Below are 14,887 nucleotides of genomic sequence, written 5' to 3'. Positions count from 1 at the left end.
CCTGAAAGTAACTAAGACTAATTTGATCTTTGTACCTAAGATGCAAATAAAATTTACAGTAGAATATAGAAGGAGGTGTGTACGTGTATTAGCCGGATCATGGCCGTAAAGCAAGAGCTCGATCTGTCGAAGCACATGTTGCTTCGACCTCGCGCTCGCTCAATACTTACTCTGGTCTTATGCAAATCAGTCGAGCAGTACGTGCTTGGTGGAATGATGAGCGGTTGGCTAAGGTCATCATCGAGGAAGGTTAGCGAACAGGATCGGATTCATCCCCTTTATTTAGTCGTTTGGATTCCTATGAAAATAATTGGACAACTATTAGGGAAATTATGAAATTAGGGATATTTTGAAACTTTAAGAAAAGTTTGTAAATTAGGAGCATTGGAATTTTTAAGAAAAGTATGAAATTAAAGAACTGTTGGAAAAATTTAGAAACTGAGAATATTGAAATTAGAAAACTTTTACAAGAGAGTAAAAGTGCAATAATAGATAATGAAGTAATAAAACATTAAAATGGAAAGTGGAAATGCTGAATGATTTGATGACGTAGCGCAGCTGAAAAATGTCAGCGTTTTGTTAATTAGCCGCACGAGCTTAATGAAACCTCAACGGACCGTATAACCATTTAATTATGTGAAATTAGGTCGGAACGGTTGCCACTGGATTCTCACTGTATTTCAAACGACGGAAGAGGAATGTCGTTTGTCGTTTGCCGCGCTTAATTAAAAATCATGTATCCTAATTAATCATACTACGACTGCATAACGCCATTATTCAATAACAACGATCATTACATAACCTCACATAATTAAAATTCATGAGAAACAATAGTCAAGTTCGTAACAATGTACATATACATACGTATAATAATAATATACAGAGACAAATTAATGTTTAATTTGATATTAACTTTCCTAACCTATTCACGAGTAATAATATTTATCGTATCATCCGTACATTTCAATATTTTTGGATATAACACATAATACAAGCCTAATAATACTCCAACAGTCTATAAAATATGCAAAAAATCCATGATACTATTCGGATCTAATCTATTTACGATTTTTTTAATTAAATAGATGATCAAAGTAAGCTTGAGCATTATTTAAATGAAATATTTGAAATATCTACATTTTTACTTATAGCGATATATGTTTATTTAAATTTTAGCTTCTAGTGATATATAATCTTCTTTCCTATATCATACTTATTTCAAATAAAAACGATACGATTGTTATGATGAGTAATTATTTCAAATTATTAAATTTTATCTTTAGTGTAAATAGGATTTAGCCAAGCTTGAATCAAGTAGTACATATATGCATAATCTGAAAGTGAAGTGAAAAATAAGAATTATAGTAACAATAATAGCTTCTGAATTTTGTAAGAAAACAAATTTACAAGACAGGAAGACAACAAGCTTTAAAACCATCGTGTCTTAATTGCTGATTGACGATAAAACTCTTTACAGTAATAAAAGTAAATTCTACCGTGTAGCAAATCACGTTTGTTACTTGTCATGCTACAAGTGCATCTTTATCATGCACGTGGTAATAATTGCCTTAACTAAAGGACAACCATGTCCGTGTAAAAGTAATACTAAAATTACTATAGCTTTGAGGGGTGGAGGCAATGATCACCCTTGCACCCCTGCTATTTATTTCCTCACACCATTGACTTGAAGGTTATGCAAATATCGATGAAATCTCCATTTAGTATTATTTATCACTTTTAATAAATAATTTGTCACTTTAAATAAATAATCAAACTAAGGGGAATATAATATTTAAAAATAAATAAATTTCGAAGCTAGTCACGTAGATTTCTAGGTTATTCATTTCAATTTTGAATGATTAAAAATGGTACAGCGTACCTGTGATTGGAAAAGTGGCATAAGGGAAAAGGAGATATGTAGAATAAAACAATGGACATCTTCAACCATTCACCCATTATCGGACTCTCCCCCAATCTAACGAATCATGTGATTCGACACGGACGATACTTAAAGGTAACTCCTTCCGTGACATTAAAAAGGCACTCCCAGGCTCTTGTTGCATCGGTCCCTTTGCCTGACTGGTTTCACACGCTATGTCGGATGTAGAAACAGTACCGGTAACGCTATTTCTTTTGTATAGTACACCTCTCCACGATATCGGGAACAGATCTTCCTGTCACCTTTTAGACTAAATACTTAATAGAACTCGATAATTCAATAGCTATAACTATCGAGATAGTGCAAAATATGAATAAAAATCCATAGTTTTATTATTACTTACGGTCTATTTTTTAGGATATTCAATGATTTTTAATAAACTTTTTCCTTAAACTACATTTTTTCAGATATCTTTTATTTCGATTTCTATAATAAGTTGCAGACTTTAGTCAACAACGATGGTATCTTGCAATTGTAGAAACTCACATGTTAATTTATTTTATTTCAATTATACTACATATGATACATACCGCTAAAAGTAATACACTAACGCTATCTACTAAGATTTCTAAGAACTTATTATTAGCCGTGTATTAAAATTTAATTCTGTCATGGTAACATCAAAAATATTCAAACTTCGGAGTTCTCAGTTTTTCAAATTCTTAAATTTTACGATTTCCAGATTCTCAAATTTTCTGATTTTTCAATTGTCAGCTTACAATAATATCGCATTTACGTAATTTTTAGATATAACAAATTTCTGTTTGGTTTGTAATAGGTAAAAATATCTATTCATATAACCCCTTGCACTTACATTTATATTTATGTCCTATAAATGAAGTAAGAAAGTTCGTATTCACGCCGCTAGACGGTGCATTCCAATGAAACTTTCTCACTAGAGAGATTGAGGGACAGAGTCGTTAAATACAAACAGAAAACTAGAATAGTTATCGCTTCTCGGCCTGATGGCTAAGATCAAAGTGTAGTATCTGTTCTTATCAGCTTAATATCTGATACACTCCCCATCGGGGAGTCAGAATATTAGTCTGATTTTTGGAATTCGGCGGAGTCGGCGGGGCTCGCTCCTCCTCTGCCACGGGTCGGCCCGGCATTGCAGTGCCGCTGGGATTGGCCCTATTTGTTGATTTATAAGCAAAAAGTATATTTAATATTGCGATAATTTATTTATTAAGTACTGTGACAATTTATTATTTCTATCTTTGATCTTCTACATTTCCAAGCTGAAATTTTTGTGCCTGTAAAATGCCTTGTCTATGTTTAAAAGTTGTCATATTTATATTTGCAAAAACCACAACTAATCAAACTGGAATTAATTTGTCCTCGTTAGTGTTTAGTTTATTTAACTATATAAATGTTTGCAATAAATAAATGGGATCTCATTATCGTAATTTGTGAAATAGGTGATTTTATTTTACACATATTGTCTTGAGCTTCTTAAGAAGAGAAAAGGATAAATGTAACAAACATTTCTCGCTTACTCTCGCTATATCTTATTTATGGTCATCGTTAACCGATTTGAAATAATGAAGAGTGATGATGAGGCTAAATTATTCGAATTTCGGTGAATATACTTTATTGGAATTTACTTTTCTTTTGCGCTCATCTCCCGTGATTTGGGCGCTAGTGACATCTGAGCTCGCGTAAATTAACTGTATTCACAATGCTCAGTAGATAGAGATAGGAGAGAGTAGACAGGATCGACGTGACGTTAAATGGTACTTTGTGTCTCAGGTGTGAAATACCGATTTGTCAAAAAATTAATGTTTTTTATACCCTCTGCGATTTTCTGTGACGAACATAGTAATTAACTTGGAATATTAGTATTTCATAATGATCTATATCACAAGTAATCGTTATTGCAATACTTTTTTAAGATCTACAATTAGGAATTATCACAGATGCGACATTTGTGACGTCAGTCTCAGCGACTTCATGCTGTTTTACCAGCAAAATTACTAAGAACTTTTGTATCGTCTAATTAGGATGATACAATCGCAAAAGTAACGTTTTAAAGATGCAATTGATTTACAAGTAGTAGAAAGTTGAAACAGTAGGAACTTCTTTGTCAGAAATTATTTGAACATACATTTTTTAACATATCTTCAACTGTTATGTGAGAAATTAATCGAAAGACTTCAAAACAGTCGCGTTTACAGTATGTTCTATATATTTGGAAATGCCAAACTCGGGTGTTTTCATCCTGATGTTTAACGACCATATAAAGAATAACCGAGTACCCCCAGCGTCGCAGCTGCAAAAACATCGAAGCCCGTTAGCCTGTGTAGTTTGAGACATCCTCAAATAGCTCCACTATATTTTTTTAGAATCAGGGATAACGGAACCAAAGCAATCACTATGAACGCTTGCTACATGTTTACATGCTACATTACAATGCTTGATACTAAGAACATTCGTACCAAGTACCATGATCATATCCTCGACATCCTCGTCGGTTATCAATCCTTTCCTATAAGGAACGGATTGCTCCGACCCATCGTGGTACATTGCTTGACGCATGTGTTCCATGGCTTGATTCAATCAGTCAGCACTGTCTAAAACTGTCTTCCCGCATATCCTCTACATTATAGTGATTATTTGGGCAAAACGGTCCGAATCCGGAACGGTTCCTTGAATTTCGGAAGTAGCTTCTGACTTGCGCTTATGTTTATGTTGCGCATGTTCACTGATCCGCTGTACCAACACCAGTTCTCCTACGGTATACGTCCGGACGTCTCTGCTCCAATCATACCCGTTCCTTCTGCATCCGCTGATCCTCCATGATATGCAGCGCTATACCATTTCGTAGCCGGGTCAAATCCAAGTGGTCGCGGCGGCGTTTAGAACGTGTTTAATACCGTACGTGTCGCAAAATATTTCGCGAAACTGCGAATTCACATCTTATACTTGAGGCATAAGCTTTCCATCAAGTAGGTATTACAAGCCTTCCTACTCGTTGTCCCAATAATTAAAGTCGTGGGTAAAACGTACGTTGAGCATTCGATCTTGAGTAGCCACTGGAGAATTCCTGCGTCTCGCAGAAGAAGAATGCTACGCAGAAAATAGGACTGATGAGTGAAGTAAAAGAACGACGAGACGCAGTCACTTACCTGCTATCGGTAATGCTACGGTAAGGACTATGAGTTTAGGAGAAGATTAGGGGAGGGTTATCATGGTTTCAGCTGGAATATATTTAGAAATATAATTAATATGTTGATATAGCACACATGTAAGAAAACAATCGTCTAGCATTCGTCACCCTTGATTACGGCAAGAGAAAGAATAACTAAGCACATTGTGCTGGCATAAACTAGTCCATCCTCTTGGGGCATCGTGGGTTAACGGGCCCCAACTTTCTCTACTGCGATGCCTAATACATTTAACCATTCTGTGTACATCCACTGCGCAAGTTCAGTATTCTTGAATTGACATAAAGTTTTACAAACGCGACTTAACTTAACACATATTTGTAATATATATGTGTGTTGTAATATATTAAATTTTACTAATTAATTCTGTTTAATATCGGGGTATTCGGTGATATTTTATGTTAAGAGATAAATAAAGAGAAAAATTAAATAGAAAGAGTATTTCATTCGTGTATTACATTAAGCTCGTATAAATACATACACAAATATATAAGTTCGACAATCGCTTAGCAGAAAGTACAAGCGTATGTATGATAATATAAAAATTACCATGTACAAAGTATAAAACGTATACATAAAAATAATAACTACGCGCGTATACGAAACGTGCGTTGAGAAAGAAGAGATTAAATTATCCTAATCGATACATAATTATATATGTCGTTAAATACCAGTGGAGGTGATTATATATAAATGTGCATGTGACTGAGTGGTGTAAGTATATTGTGTGGTATTAAGAAGTAAAAAGCTGTAAAAACGAGGGAGGTCCGTGATGGTTGTCGCCGAGCATTCGGGAATTTGTCAGATTTTTCTTTCTTTTTTCTATGGCGATGAATGTTGGGGCCGATTTATTTCCGATAGTTGTTACGTGGTGGAAGATATTGATTGCTGGCTCCAGGTCCGCCTCCAGCTGCTTAAAATCGATATTTTATTCGTTATTCAAACAGAAAATTGTAAAATAAAATATTACACGTTCTTTTAACGATTCGTAATTTAAATAGCGCTGTAACGATGAAATTATGTAGTAGCGCCATCTATAAAAGGGTTATAGAACTGGTATGTTATCTTTACAATAAGAAGCAGAAGGAACTTCTTTACCAATTCTTATATATACAAAGAAAATGCAAATAAAACCTTAGATATTCTTTAATATTAAAGAAAACTCCGTCATTTTGAAAATGAATCCACTGAGAGAATGTTTTTAATGTAATCTAAAAGTTTTCAATCTTCAAATGCTTTTAAATGCTTCTAAGCGCCTACACTATACTTCATACTGTATATCAGTTCAAAATACAGGAATTGTAAAATTGCAAGAAATTGATCCTTCTTCAAATGTTAAGGTAATATTTTATAATACAGTCTATATTATTAAAATTAATGCGAAGAATATAATATATAGTATTGTACACGATTAAAAATATACTTACGTGCTTGATAGCCACCCTGGAATCCTCCCGCACCTCCTTGATAAGCAGGTGCTCCATAAGCACCAGCACCAGCACCAGCACCTGCTCGAGCCTGTCCTTCGTATTGAACATCAGCAGTGTATCCATTCGCATCGTCAGCCATGTATTTTACGATTTGTGTCCTCGAGTCCGGTAAGAGCACTCTATATTCCCCTGTTACCACGTTACCGTCACTGCTTTCTCGTTGAGAGTAGTCATTGCCACTAGGGGGATCGTATACCTCATACTGGAAGCTGTATGGTTGTGGCTACAAAAATAAAATATTATCAATTATTTTTTAAAGTTCTATTCAAATTCTAAAACTAGATATTACAGATTACTATAAATATGACATTATCGCACTTCTTTTTTAATTGTAATCCTATAAAATTCTGTTCAAATACAGAAATTGTTGAACATACTCTTCCATAATCGCGACCCTGGCCTCCACCACCACCACCTTGGTAGCCTGCATCACCACCGAATCCAGGAGCACCATAAGTGCCAGATGGACGTCCACCAAAACCAGCGTCTCCACCAGCTCCTGGAGCTCCGTACAACGCACTGGGTCTCCCCCTGAAACCTCCTCCTAAATCTCCAGACAATCCTCCTGGACCACCGAATCCAGCTCCACTGGGTCTGTTGTACTGGTAACCACTTCCACCGGCGCTACCACCCGGCAGCAATCCAGCGAGTGCATCACTAGCAAAACACGATAGCAGCAATAGCACTTTCGTTAACTGAAACAGAATAATTTCACCCTTATTTTTGACGTCTACGCTGGTAAAACGCCTGAAAAATATTTATTGTTTGAAATAGGAAATGTGATATGAAAATACAGATTGGCTGGCCTATAATAGCTGCATAAGTGAACTTTGTTAGCATTTGAATCCTCCTGTACATTAGCTAATAATATGAAATTGATAAGTGATATGGTATATGTAGACTTGTATTTTCCAAAATTCACTTTTAGGGATTTACTTGATTTAGTATGAAATTGATTACTATTTTGTGACAGAATTCATTAATTGATATCTTGTAACTCTTGGAAAGATTCATTAAAAGTATCTTTCTTAACACTTTCAAGACCTTGACTAACAACTTCTCTTAATTAATGTTTCAGATCAAAGATTTCCAAGCTAATATCAATCTCCTGAAAAAAGTAATAATATTTTCATCGGTATTACATTTAATGGTAATCTACAGCTAATCAGAGATTATAATCAGTAATATATCCTTAAGTTTGATACATCTTCCCTTGAGTCATTTATGGAATTACTTCCTTCAGGCATGAAGCAAATGATCAAGTACGCAGAGAGAAACTTGCAGAACAAGCAGTAGCCTTGCATCACTAAATTTTGCAACATCTATGTAACAATAACATATCCAATAAACCATATTCTTAATCAAGAAGCTACGCAACTTACAATTATCACAACTCTAATATCAGGAACAACTACAACAGAGCAACCAAAATGGATTAGTTATGAAACCAGACTGAAATATCTGTCCAATTCGTGGTAAACAAATACAAGGAGCGTGATGAAGATTGTTACTATATCTGTCAATTCAAATTCATCCAATGAAGAAATATTTGCGTAATGTTTGTTGTGCCAAGTGGAAGATGTTAATATAAATTCTATAATGCAATTGCTCAGAGGGGAAAACTATTTCTCTTCTGGAACAGAATTAATAACGACATGCACGATAAACCTATTGCCTGATTTCGACATTGGACGTCATTAGTACTGGCGACAAAAAGAATTGAAGAAAATGCAAACGCCGAGTTCAATGGAAAGCTTGAAATATCGCGTGCCAATGATTTACCAATGGCGAAATTAATGTTCCACTGAAATCAGGGATGATTACCGAAGACGAGCGTGTCTTCTTCTCGTTTTGAACATTTATTGATGCACGTGTCTAGGGAAGTGAATGTTCCATCCAGCTCTAAGCACATGGAACACAAGTAATAACTTTGAACTGGTTCAGGAAAATTGCAAATCAAAATGAAAAGATCATTCTATGTATCTACTTTGACTGAGTCTAGTTTCACAGAGCTCCAACTCATTGGAGATTCGACTTAACTACCTCAGACTTTACAGTTCAATTTATTCTTTGTATTCTTTACAGTTTGTATTCTTTACAGTTCAATTTTTGGAATTGGATTTTTTGTAATCTTCCAATTGTAAGATTCGATATAAGTTTCAATTAAATATAATAAATAATATAAGAAATAATATAAGAGAGAGAAAGAGATAAGAAAGAAGTTTGGGCATTTTGTTTTACATTATGAAAGATGAGAGTTGGAAGATTTCTTTAGCTAAATTCTTAGTGAAATTTTAGTGTTGCTACGAGTTAGTTAGTCATAACGAGTTGTATCACTTGAAACATTCAGCTTAATATCCAATCTTGACTTATCAAATTTTACTTTCAGTCTTCACTACAATCAGAAATTAAAATTTCTTGACCAAAATTTAAAATTGTAAAGAATGTAACGATAGTCCTAAATTTTCAATTGAATGAAGCTATGAGACCTGAAAGAGGCCTACAGTGACCTACCAATTGTGAAGATATAAAACCCTATACTGACACTAAATTTTCAATTCAAGAAACATACAACTTCGTTGTCAGGTTTGAAACTCATCTGAAAATCTCAGATCTCATGCTAAAAAATATAATTTTGCAATTTAAAGCTATAGAATATGACTTAAAGAAGAAACATAATTTTAAACAATGAATAACATGAAAGAGCTATGAAATCAAATAGTCTGCACCCTAACCAAATATTCTGATGTCCAGAATTAGTATCTATAAATTGGTATCTATACCGTCGCGTTACCAGAATGATGATTAGTAACCATAACCGGGAGGATAACCTACCTGGTGGTAATTCATATTGGTGTTATGAGCGAAGACGCGAAGCGAACTGAGAAGATGATCCACGGACGAGTTTATATACCATCCGGACCCTTTGTTACAGTTTATCCTTAGCGCTGCATATCCACGTATTAACCAGTATGTATTAGAATGACCGGCTATGGGTGTGGGAGGTGGAGAGGAGCAGCGCATCTTCCCTTCACTCTCGGTGATGCATCATGGGAAGAGATATCCCGTTGATGATGACTGAAACAGCTTTAAATTTTAATTGGATCCACGCACGTGACTCCTTGATCGCCTGGATCATTCGGCTGTCCAAAGAGCCTCGGGTTCCAACTAGTAGGAGGTCTCTCAACGACCCTCTTTCCAATCCCTGGGGAACCCTCATGATCTATTGGGTTTTGCAATTTTCTTGTCAACAATTTCCTTCGTTTTTTCTTGCATATCGTGACGTTATATATTTGCTCTTTTTTAATTAATTATTCTTGTCTAGTAGGTGTTTGTTGTGTTTGTTATTAGTGTTTATTGTTAGGGAAATTTTGAAGTTAAATTAACAATTTTCATTCCTTCGGTGCTTGACATTTTTTATTCATTTTAACACAGAATGTGTTTTATTTTTTCACAGAAAGTTCCCTGTCATTTTATCTAACTTATGAAAATATTTTTTCCGTGCCTAAAATAGCCTTTTGCTTGTAATCAAAATTTTATGGGGTTACCGAAGAGATGTATGAAATATATGAGTACAAATATATATGAGATGTAGATTCTATGAGTTACTTGGAATGTAAGCGTATGCTTTGACACCTGGAAAAGTCATAGAGCTGTTCTACTCGCGTTGCACAACCCGTAGTAAATCTCTTTGTCAACGTTACGATATGAAGGCGATTCATCCGCCGTGGAAAAAAGGAAAAAACGGAGAAAAAAGGATTTCAATCTCATCCGAGTGCTCAAATGTGCTGAACCAATTACTAACTTGTAATACGAATGAAAGGTGGATGAAGAAATAAGCTTGTTGCTTGGTGATCGAACTGGTAAAAGGCAGAAAATAAAGGAAAATCTCGTCTGTTTTAATGCCTCCATAAAAACATTGAAACACGTATCATATAAAAAATAAAAATGCAAGCTACAATTCCAACACCAGAAAATTCCAGTTATCTTATGAAATCGAAAATTAATTTTACGAACTTCTATGAAATATTTTTAACTAGATATTTTCCCATTTTTCCTATTTAATAATCGTTTATGGAATCAATCAGATGAAAGTATGGAAGATTAAAAGTTTTCTAGATATGTACAGTGATTGACAAGTTCTCCTGTACTTTCACTCAGATAGAATGTGACCCTGTTTCAATATTTGGCAATAGAAGCACATCGCTGTTAACTGTTCCAGTCAAAGACTGCTCCTACGTAAGGTTTTGCAATTTTTTGCTATGCCAGCCTGTCCACTAAACATCACTTTCAATCAACACCAATACCCATAATCTAACATTAGGAATTAATACAAGTATGAAGTAATACGATATATTTTTTCGGTAGACCAATTATCTAATTTATTTTCCTTATTATGGAAGAATTTGAATAAAGTGGTCACCGAAAAGATATACATAATATAACTTTAGTTGCTTATGTAACATATTAAGATTTCCAAGAAAGCTACCATAACGGTATTCAGACAGAAAATTGTCAACGTCCAGTTAATCGGATTTGCCCCTGAATAGTACATGTAATTGCGTGTTCGCTAGTACTAATGAATTCCACGATTGTACGCTGTTATATCGTTATTAACAGAATGAGAAATCTTTCACCAGGAGGATTACGATCTACGCGTGAGTATTTTTAAGGATCATCCTGGTAGTCGAGGCTGAATATTTTCTTAATTGCACCTTTTCTTCTGGTGTCGTTTCTTTTCCACTTTCAGCTGCCTGCAGGTTTAATGATTCAATTAAAGTTCCCCGAGTCGATGTATACAACGTTGTTGTTGTTGTGTATCGGTATCGAATCGGTCGTGCCGTTGTTGATCTGCCGCAGGTATGATCCTATAATTCCGCGCTGTCATAAATCCAATAGTATGGAACTGGAAACTTGCGGTCCCTGTTTAATATCTCTGATCCATCTACCTGTGAACTTTAGAACGACGCCGTGGATTTGGCACGAAATTTTCAATTCAAATGCAGCAATTTTGACTGAACAAAGTATTCCGAAATCGTTTTGTGGAAGTATTCGATAAGGTAAAGTACTTACGCGGATTGGCGGTCGCTATGATGAATGCCATCTTACAGGCGTCAGTATTAAAGTACATCTGTTTATTGATACAGAATTGGTTAAATGGAAATAATATTCGTTGACTAAATCGTTTGAATACACAACTAACAATTTCATCTCAGCTATGAATTGTTCTGGTAGTGATATGTTTAGATAATACCTATTTGCTATTGATCACCTTTTTAAACCATTCTAAGGATATATGTTATATATAAGTATATACATATATATATATATATTGCTGAAATATATATAAATATACATATAATCTCAAGTTTTATAAATTATCGCTTAAATATTAGTATATGATTGTTCGTAATTTTAGGATCATAGGTAACAATGAAAGTCATTAAAATATTAATTGCAATGACTGCATTCTGTATTACAGAAGAGCAATTCCAAGAGAACGCGTAAATTTGTAGCAAGTTACCAAATCTATACTATAGGACCCTCGATTCACACAATGGCAGAAACCTTCACTGAGGAAATACGTTCGTTGAACATGCCAGGAGGTTACGTGGTCCGAGTGAAAGAAACCCAATGGTATGATCTCGATCCATAGAAAGTGGTAATTTATGGTTAACGTTGGCGTTAATTCACTTGAATAGCATCCTAGTTACACATGCAAGCCAAGTTGGCATCCCTAGGACGCGTACAATTATTCTAACCACTGATATAACAACGATAGAAGTTACAATTGTTGGTATTTCTGTTGTATTTATATTCGTCTTAATAAGAAGTTCATTAACTGGTAGAAGCCATCATAAACAACAATCCGATTACGAAAATGATCAGGTGGAATTTTTTCATGGTGTCAAGACTGATTGTCAGATCTAGCAGAAGGCTCTTGGCGAATATGGGGTAACTATCTGGAGCTATTTCTCTATTCAGAAACTTGACTGATGCCAACTAACCTGATCATATGGAACAGTTTCTAAACGATTTCACGCATTCACTTCACGGAAAACATTAACTCATCTCCAAATGACGCGTTTACTCCCTCAATAAAGCGATCTTCACATCTATTTCTATGATTTGTTCCTCATCAGACATCTTTCCCGCTTATTAGCATGTTCTTTTCAATGAAATTACGAGGTATTGTATCCATGAGAAATTATAAGTACTTTTGCAACTAAATTTTTTCTCAAATTATAATAATGTTTTTAACAATTATATTTTTAACAATTATTTTTAGAGCGGATAATTTAAAAAATTAAAGTTTGGAAGTTCAAAATTAGAAGATCTGAAATTTGAAGTTTAAAAGATTAAAATTGTAATTATTAATGTTGTAAATTTAAATTACAAATACTTTCCAAATCGTCTAGAATTTTCAAATAAAATAATTTAATATTTTTTACAATAATTTCAATTACATATCGAATCGGTAGATTATTGTGAAATTTTGACTATTCGAAAAAATGAGATAGAATGGAACGTACATATGAAGCCATGTATAACAGTTAAATCGCAATAATGAGGCCAAATAGTATGGCAAATAATCATACGAGCCGAATGACATGATCGTCATCCAACACTACTATTATATTCGTTTCGTAAAACGTATTACTCGCTCAGGATTGCCGGCAGTTACTTAAATCGCCAAACGTAGGCGATTCTTACAACATGCTCGAGCACGCGGGAATCACTTTCCCCACAACCCCTTATAAATTTACCATTAATTCCTCCTTCCAGCTATTTGAGTAAAATATCAATTTTCAATCAATGGTTCAAATACAAAAATTATATCCTTCGAGATCCCTAATTACATGTGTGACTATAATTACTACAGAACTAAAAACTATAAGGTCAGTGCAGAAAGAAATACGTTTGGCTGCTATAATAATAACCAGTCTCTATTTAAACTTGTAGCAAAAAGAATTTTCAGCTATATTAGTCACAATCATCAAATTATTTACTTTTTTAGGAAGATATTTAACTTACTTCAAAACTGGAATGAGAGAGCAGAGAGAAGACTAATTTGTCTGTGTTTCTAGATAATTAATGGAATAAAAATGATAAAGAAAACACACAAAATTCACTCAGATACAATAAAAAGTGCAAAGTCGATACAAAGAAATATATAAGGCTCTCAATGCAGAATTAATAACTCTTTTATTCATGAAGTAGCTGATTTGTTGAACCTGTAATCAGCTGTTATGAATATATTCCTTCAACTACTACATAGGGGCTTTATTGTATTTACAGAATTACAACCATACGACGATGAATAGTACAAAACATCTAGGAATGAATATTGAATGGACCTGTCATATACTTGTCCCAAAAAAGCATCCAGTAGCCATACCCAATCACTCAGGACACCTTTACTCTATTTATAACCTCATTAAGTTATTCAACCTTGAAAGGATCAACCAGCAAATCGAAAAATCACTCGAGCTCCTATTATGAAGATAAAGGGATCACACTAAATGACCTACAGGATCAATAGTTTCGCAAAACAACTCATAGTAGTCTCTATAGTACACACGTGGTTAGACTATACCAATTTGCTATAATGATTCGCCTTTGGCATATTTACAACCGCTAATTCGTTTCCTAATCTGATTTCGTAATTTCAGTATAGTGTTGCGTTATCTTGAATAGCCGATACAGGCCAGTCTGTGACGGGACACTTGATTAATCCCGACATAATTATCGCTAATTATAGCTGACACAGTGAAAATGAGTTCGGGGTAGAGGCTGGCCTGCATGGAAGCTCGTGCCCCATAAGAGCGCCCAGATTTTGTGTTTCTCTTTCTAATGTTTGCCACGGAGTGAACGTTTTGATGCACCGTCTACTCCGTAATCGGGGATAAACGGTAATTGTGTAATCGTTGCGATGCGGAAGACGTGTGGAGCCTTCTGCATATGCATGCATGTATGCAGAATGCACGTCTCTCCTCTTTCTCTTGATCGATGTTCCAACCTCGCTCAAGGAAAACCCTATAATCGACAGCTTTGTCTTCTGGTGGTTAACTATTGATGCAACTTACAGATTATACATCCTGAGGGTTGCTCCCGGATTCTCTCAATGGGATTGAAGCTGCTGGAATTAGAGTCTTTTTTCTAATTTATCCTAGTAAGTATCAACATCAGATCGACACAACGTTTTACTTTCAAATTTTGTAATTTCCAAATTTTCAAATTTTGTTATTGTCAAATCTGCGAATTTTCAAAATTTTAGCTCTCCAGACTTC

The 14,887-nt window shown here is 34.7% G+C and overlaps 2 protein-coding genes, 1 long non-coding RNA gene and 1 other non-coding gene across 11 annotated transcripts in view; 2 read left to right on the top strand and 2 right to left on the bottom strand.

Moving 5' to 3' along the window:
* LOC138188064 (pro-resilin) overlaps positions 1-2,196 on the bottom strand; it is a 31,249-nt gene extending 29,053 nt beyond the window's left edge. The window contains exons 1-2 of one of the 3 annotated variants that reach the window (XM_069129484.1): positions 1,880-2,196; positions 171-298 (exon numbers count right to left, since the gene is read on the bottom strand). The gene's annotated coding sequence lies outside the window, so the exon portion shown is untranslated. Of the gene's footprint in view, positions 1-170; positions 299-617; positions 851-1,496; positions 1,513-1,879 lie in introns of those variants that run through there. The other 2 variants (XM_069129487.1, XM_069129486.1) reach the window with 2 other exon arrangements.
* LOC138188065 (uncharacterized) overlaps positions 1-14,887 on the top strand; it is a 36,085-nt gene that overhangs the window by 18,432 nt on the left and 2,766 nt on the right. For 2 of the 4 annotated variants that reach the window (XR_011175343.1, XR_011175342.1), the window contains exons 2-5: positions 13,079-13,495; positions 13,615-14,181; positions 14,270-14,509; positions 14,686-14,769. This is a non-coding gene — a long non-coding RNA (uncharacterized LOC138188065). The remainder of the gene's footprint in view (positions 1-13,078; positions 13,496-13,614; positions 14,182-14,269; positions 14,510-14,685; positions 14,770-14,887) is intronic. The other 2 variants (XR_011175345.1, XR_011175344.1) reach the window with 2 other exon arrangements.
* On the top strand, positions 2,889-3,081 carry LOC138188562 (U2 spliceosomal RNA). The gene has a single exon (XR_011175551.1). It is a non-coding gene; the product is annotated as a U2 spliceosomal RNA (small nuclear RNA).
* LOC138188061 (pro-resilin) lies at positions 5,532-11,885 on the bottom strand. Of its 3 annotated transcripts, none has more exons than XM_069129477.1 (5): positions 11,670-11,885; positions 9,432-11,552; positions 6,974-7,291; positions 6,534-6,819; positions 5,532-6,019 (listed from the first exon to the last, which is right to left on the bottom strand). In XM_069129477.1, exons 2-5 carry the CDS (start codon positions 9,618-9,620, stop codon positions 5,955-5,957), a joined length of 858 nt encoding a protein of 285 aa, XP_068985578.1. In that variant the 5' UTR covers positions 9,621-11,552; positions 11,670-11,885; the 3' UTR covers positions 5,532-5,954. The 3 variants fall into 3 exon arrangements, with proteins under 3 accessions (XP_068985578.1, XP_068985580.1, XP_068985579.1); XM_069129479.1 differs by having other exon boundaries at positions 5,532-6,016; positions 11,670-11,882; XM_069129478.1 differs by lacking the exon at positions 11,670-11,885 and having other exon boundaries at positions 9,432-11,662.

This window comes from Bombus flavifrons, chromosome 16, assembly GCF_040668555.2.
Source record: "Bombus flavifrons isolate JBK064 chromosome 16, iyBomFlav1_principal, whole genome shotgun sequence".
NCBI lineage: Eukaryota > Metazoa > Arthropoda > Insecta > Hymenoptera > Apidae > Bombus > Bombus flavifrons.
Note: the sequence above shows the minus strand (reverse complement) of the source record. Positions and strands in the feature narration are given on the sequence as shown.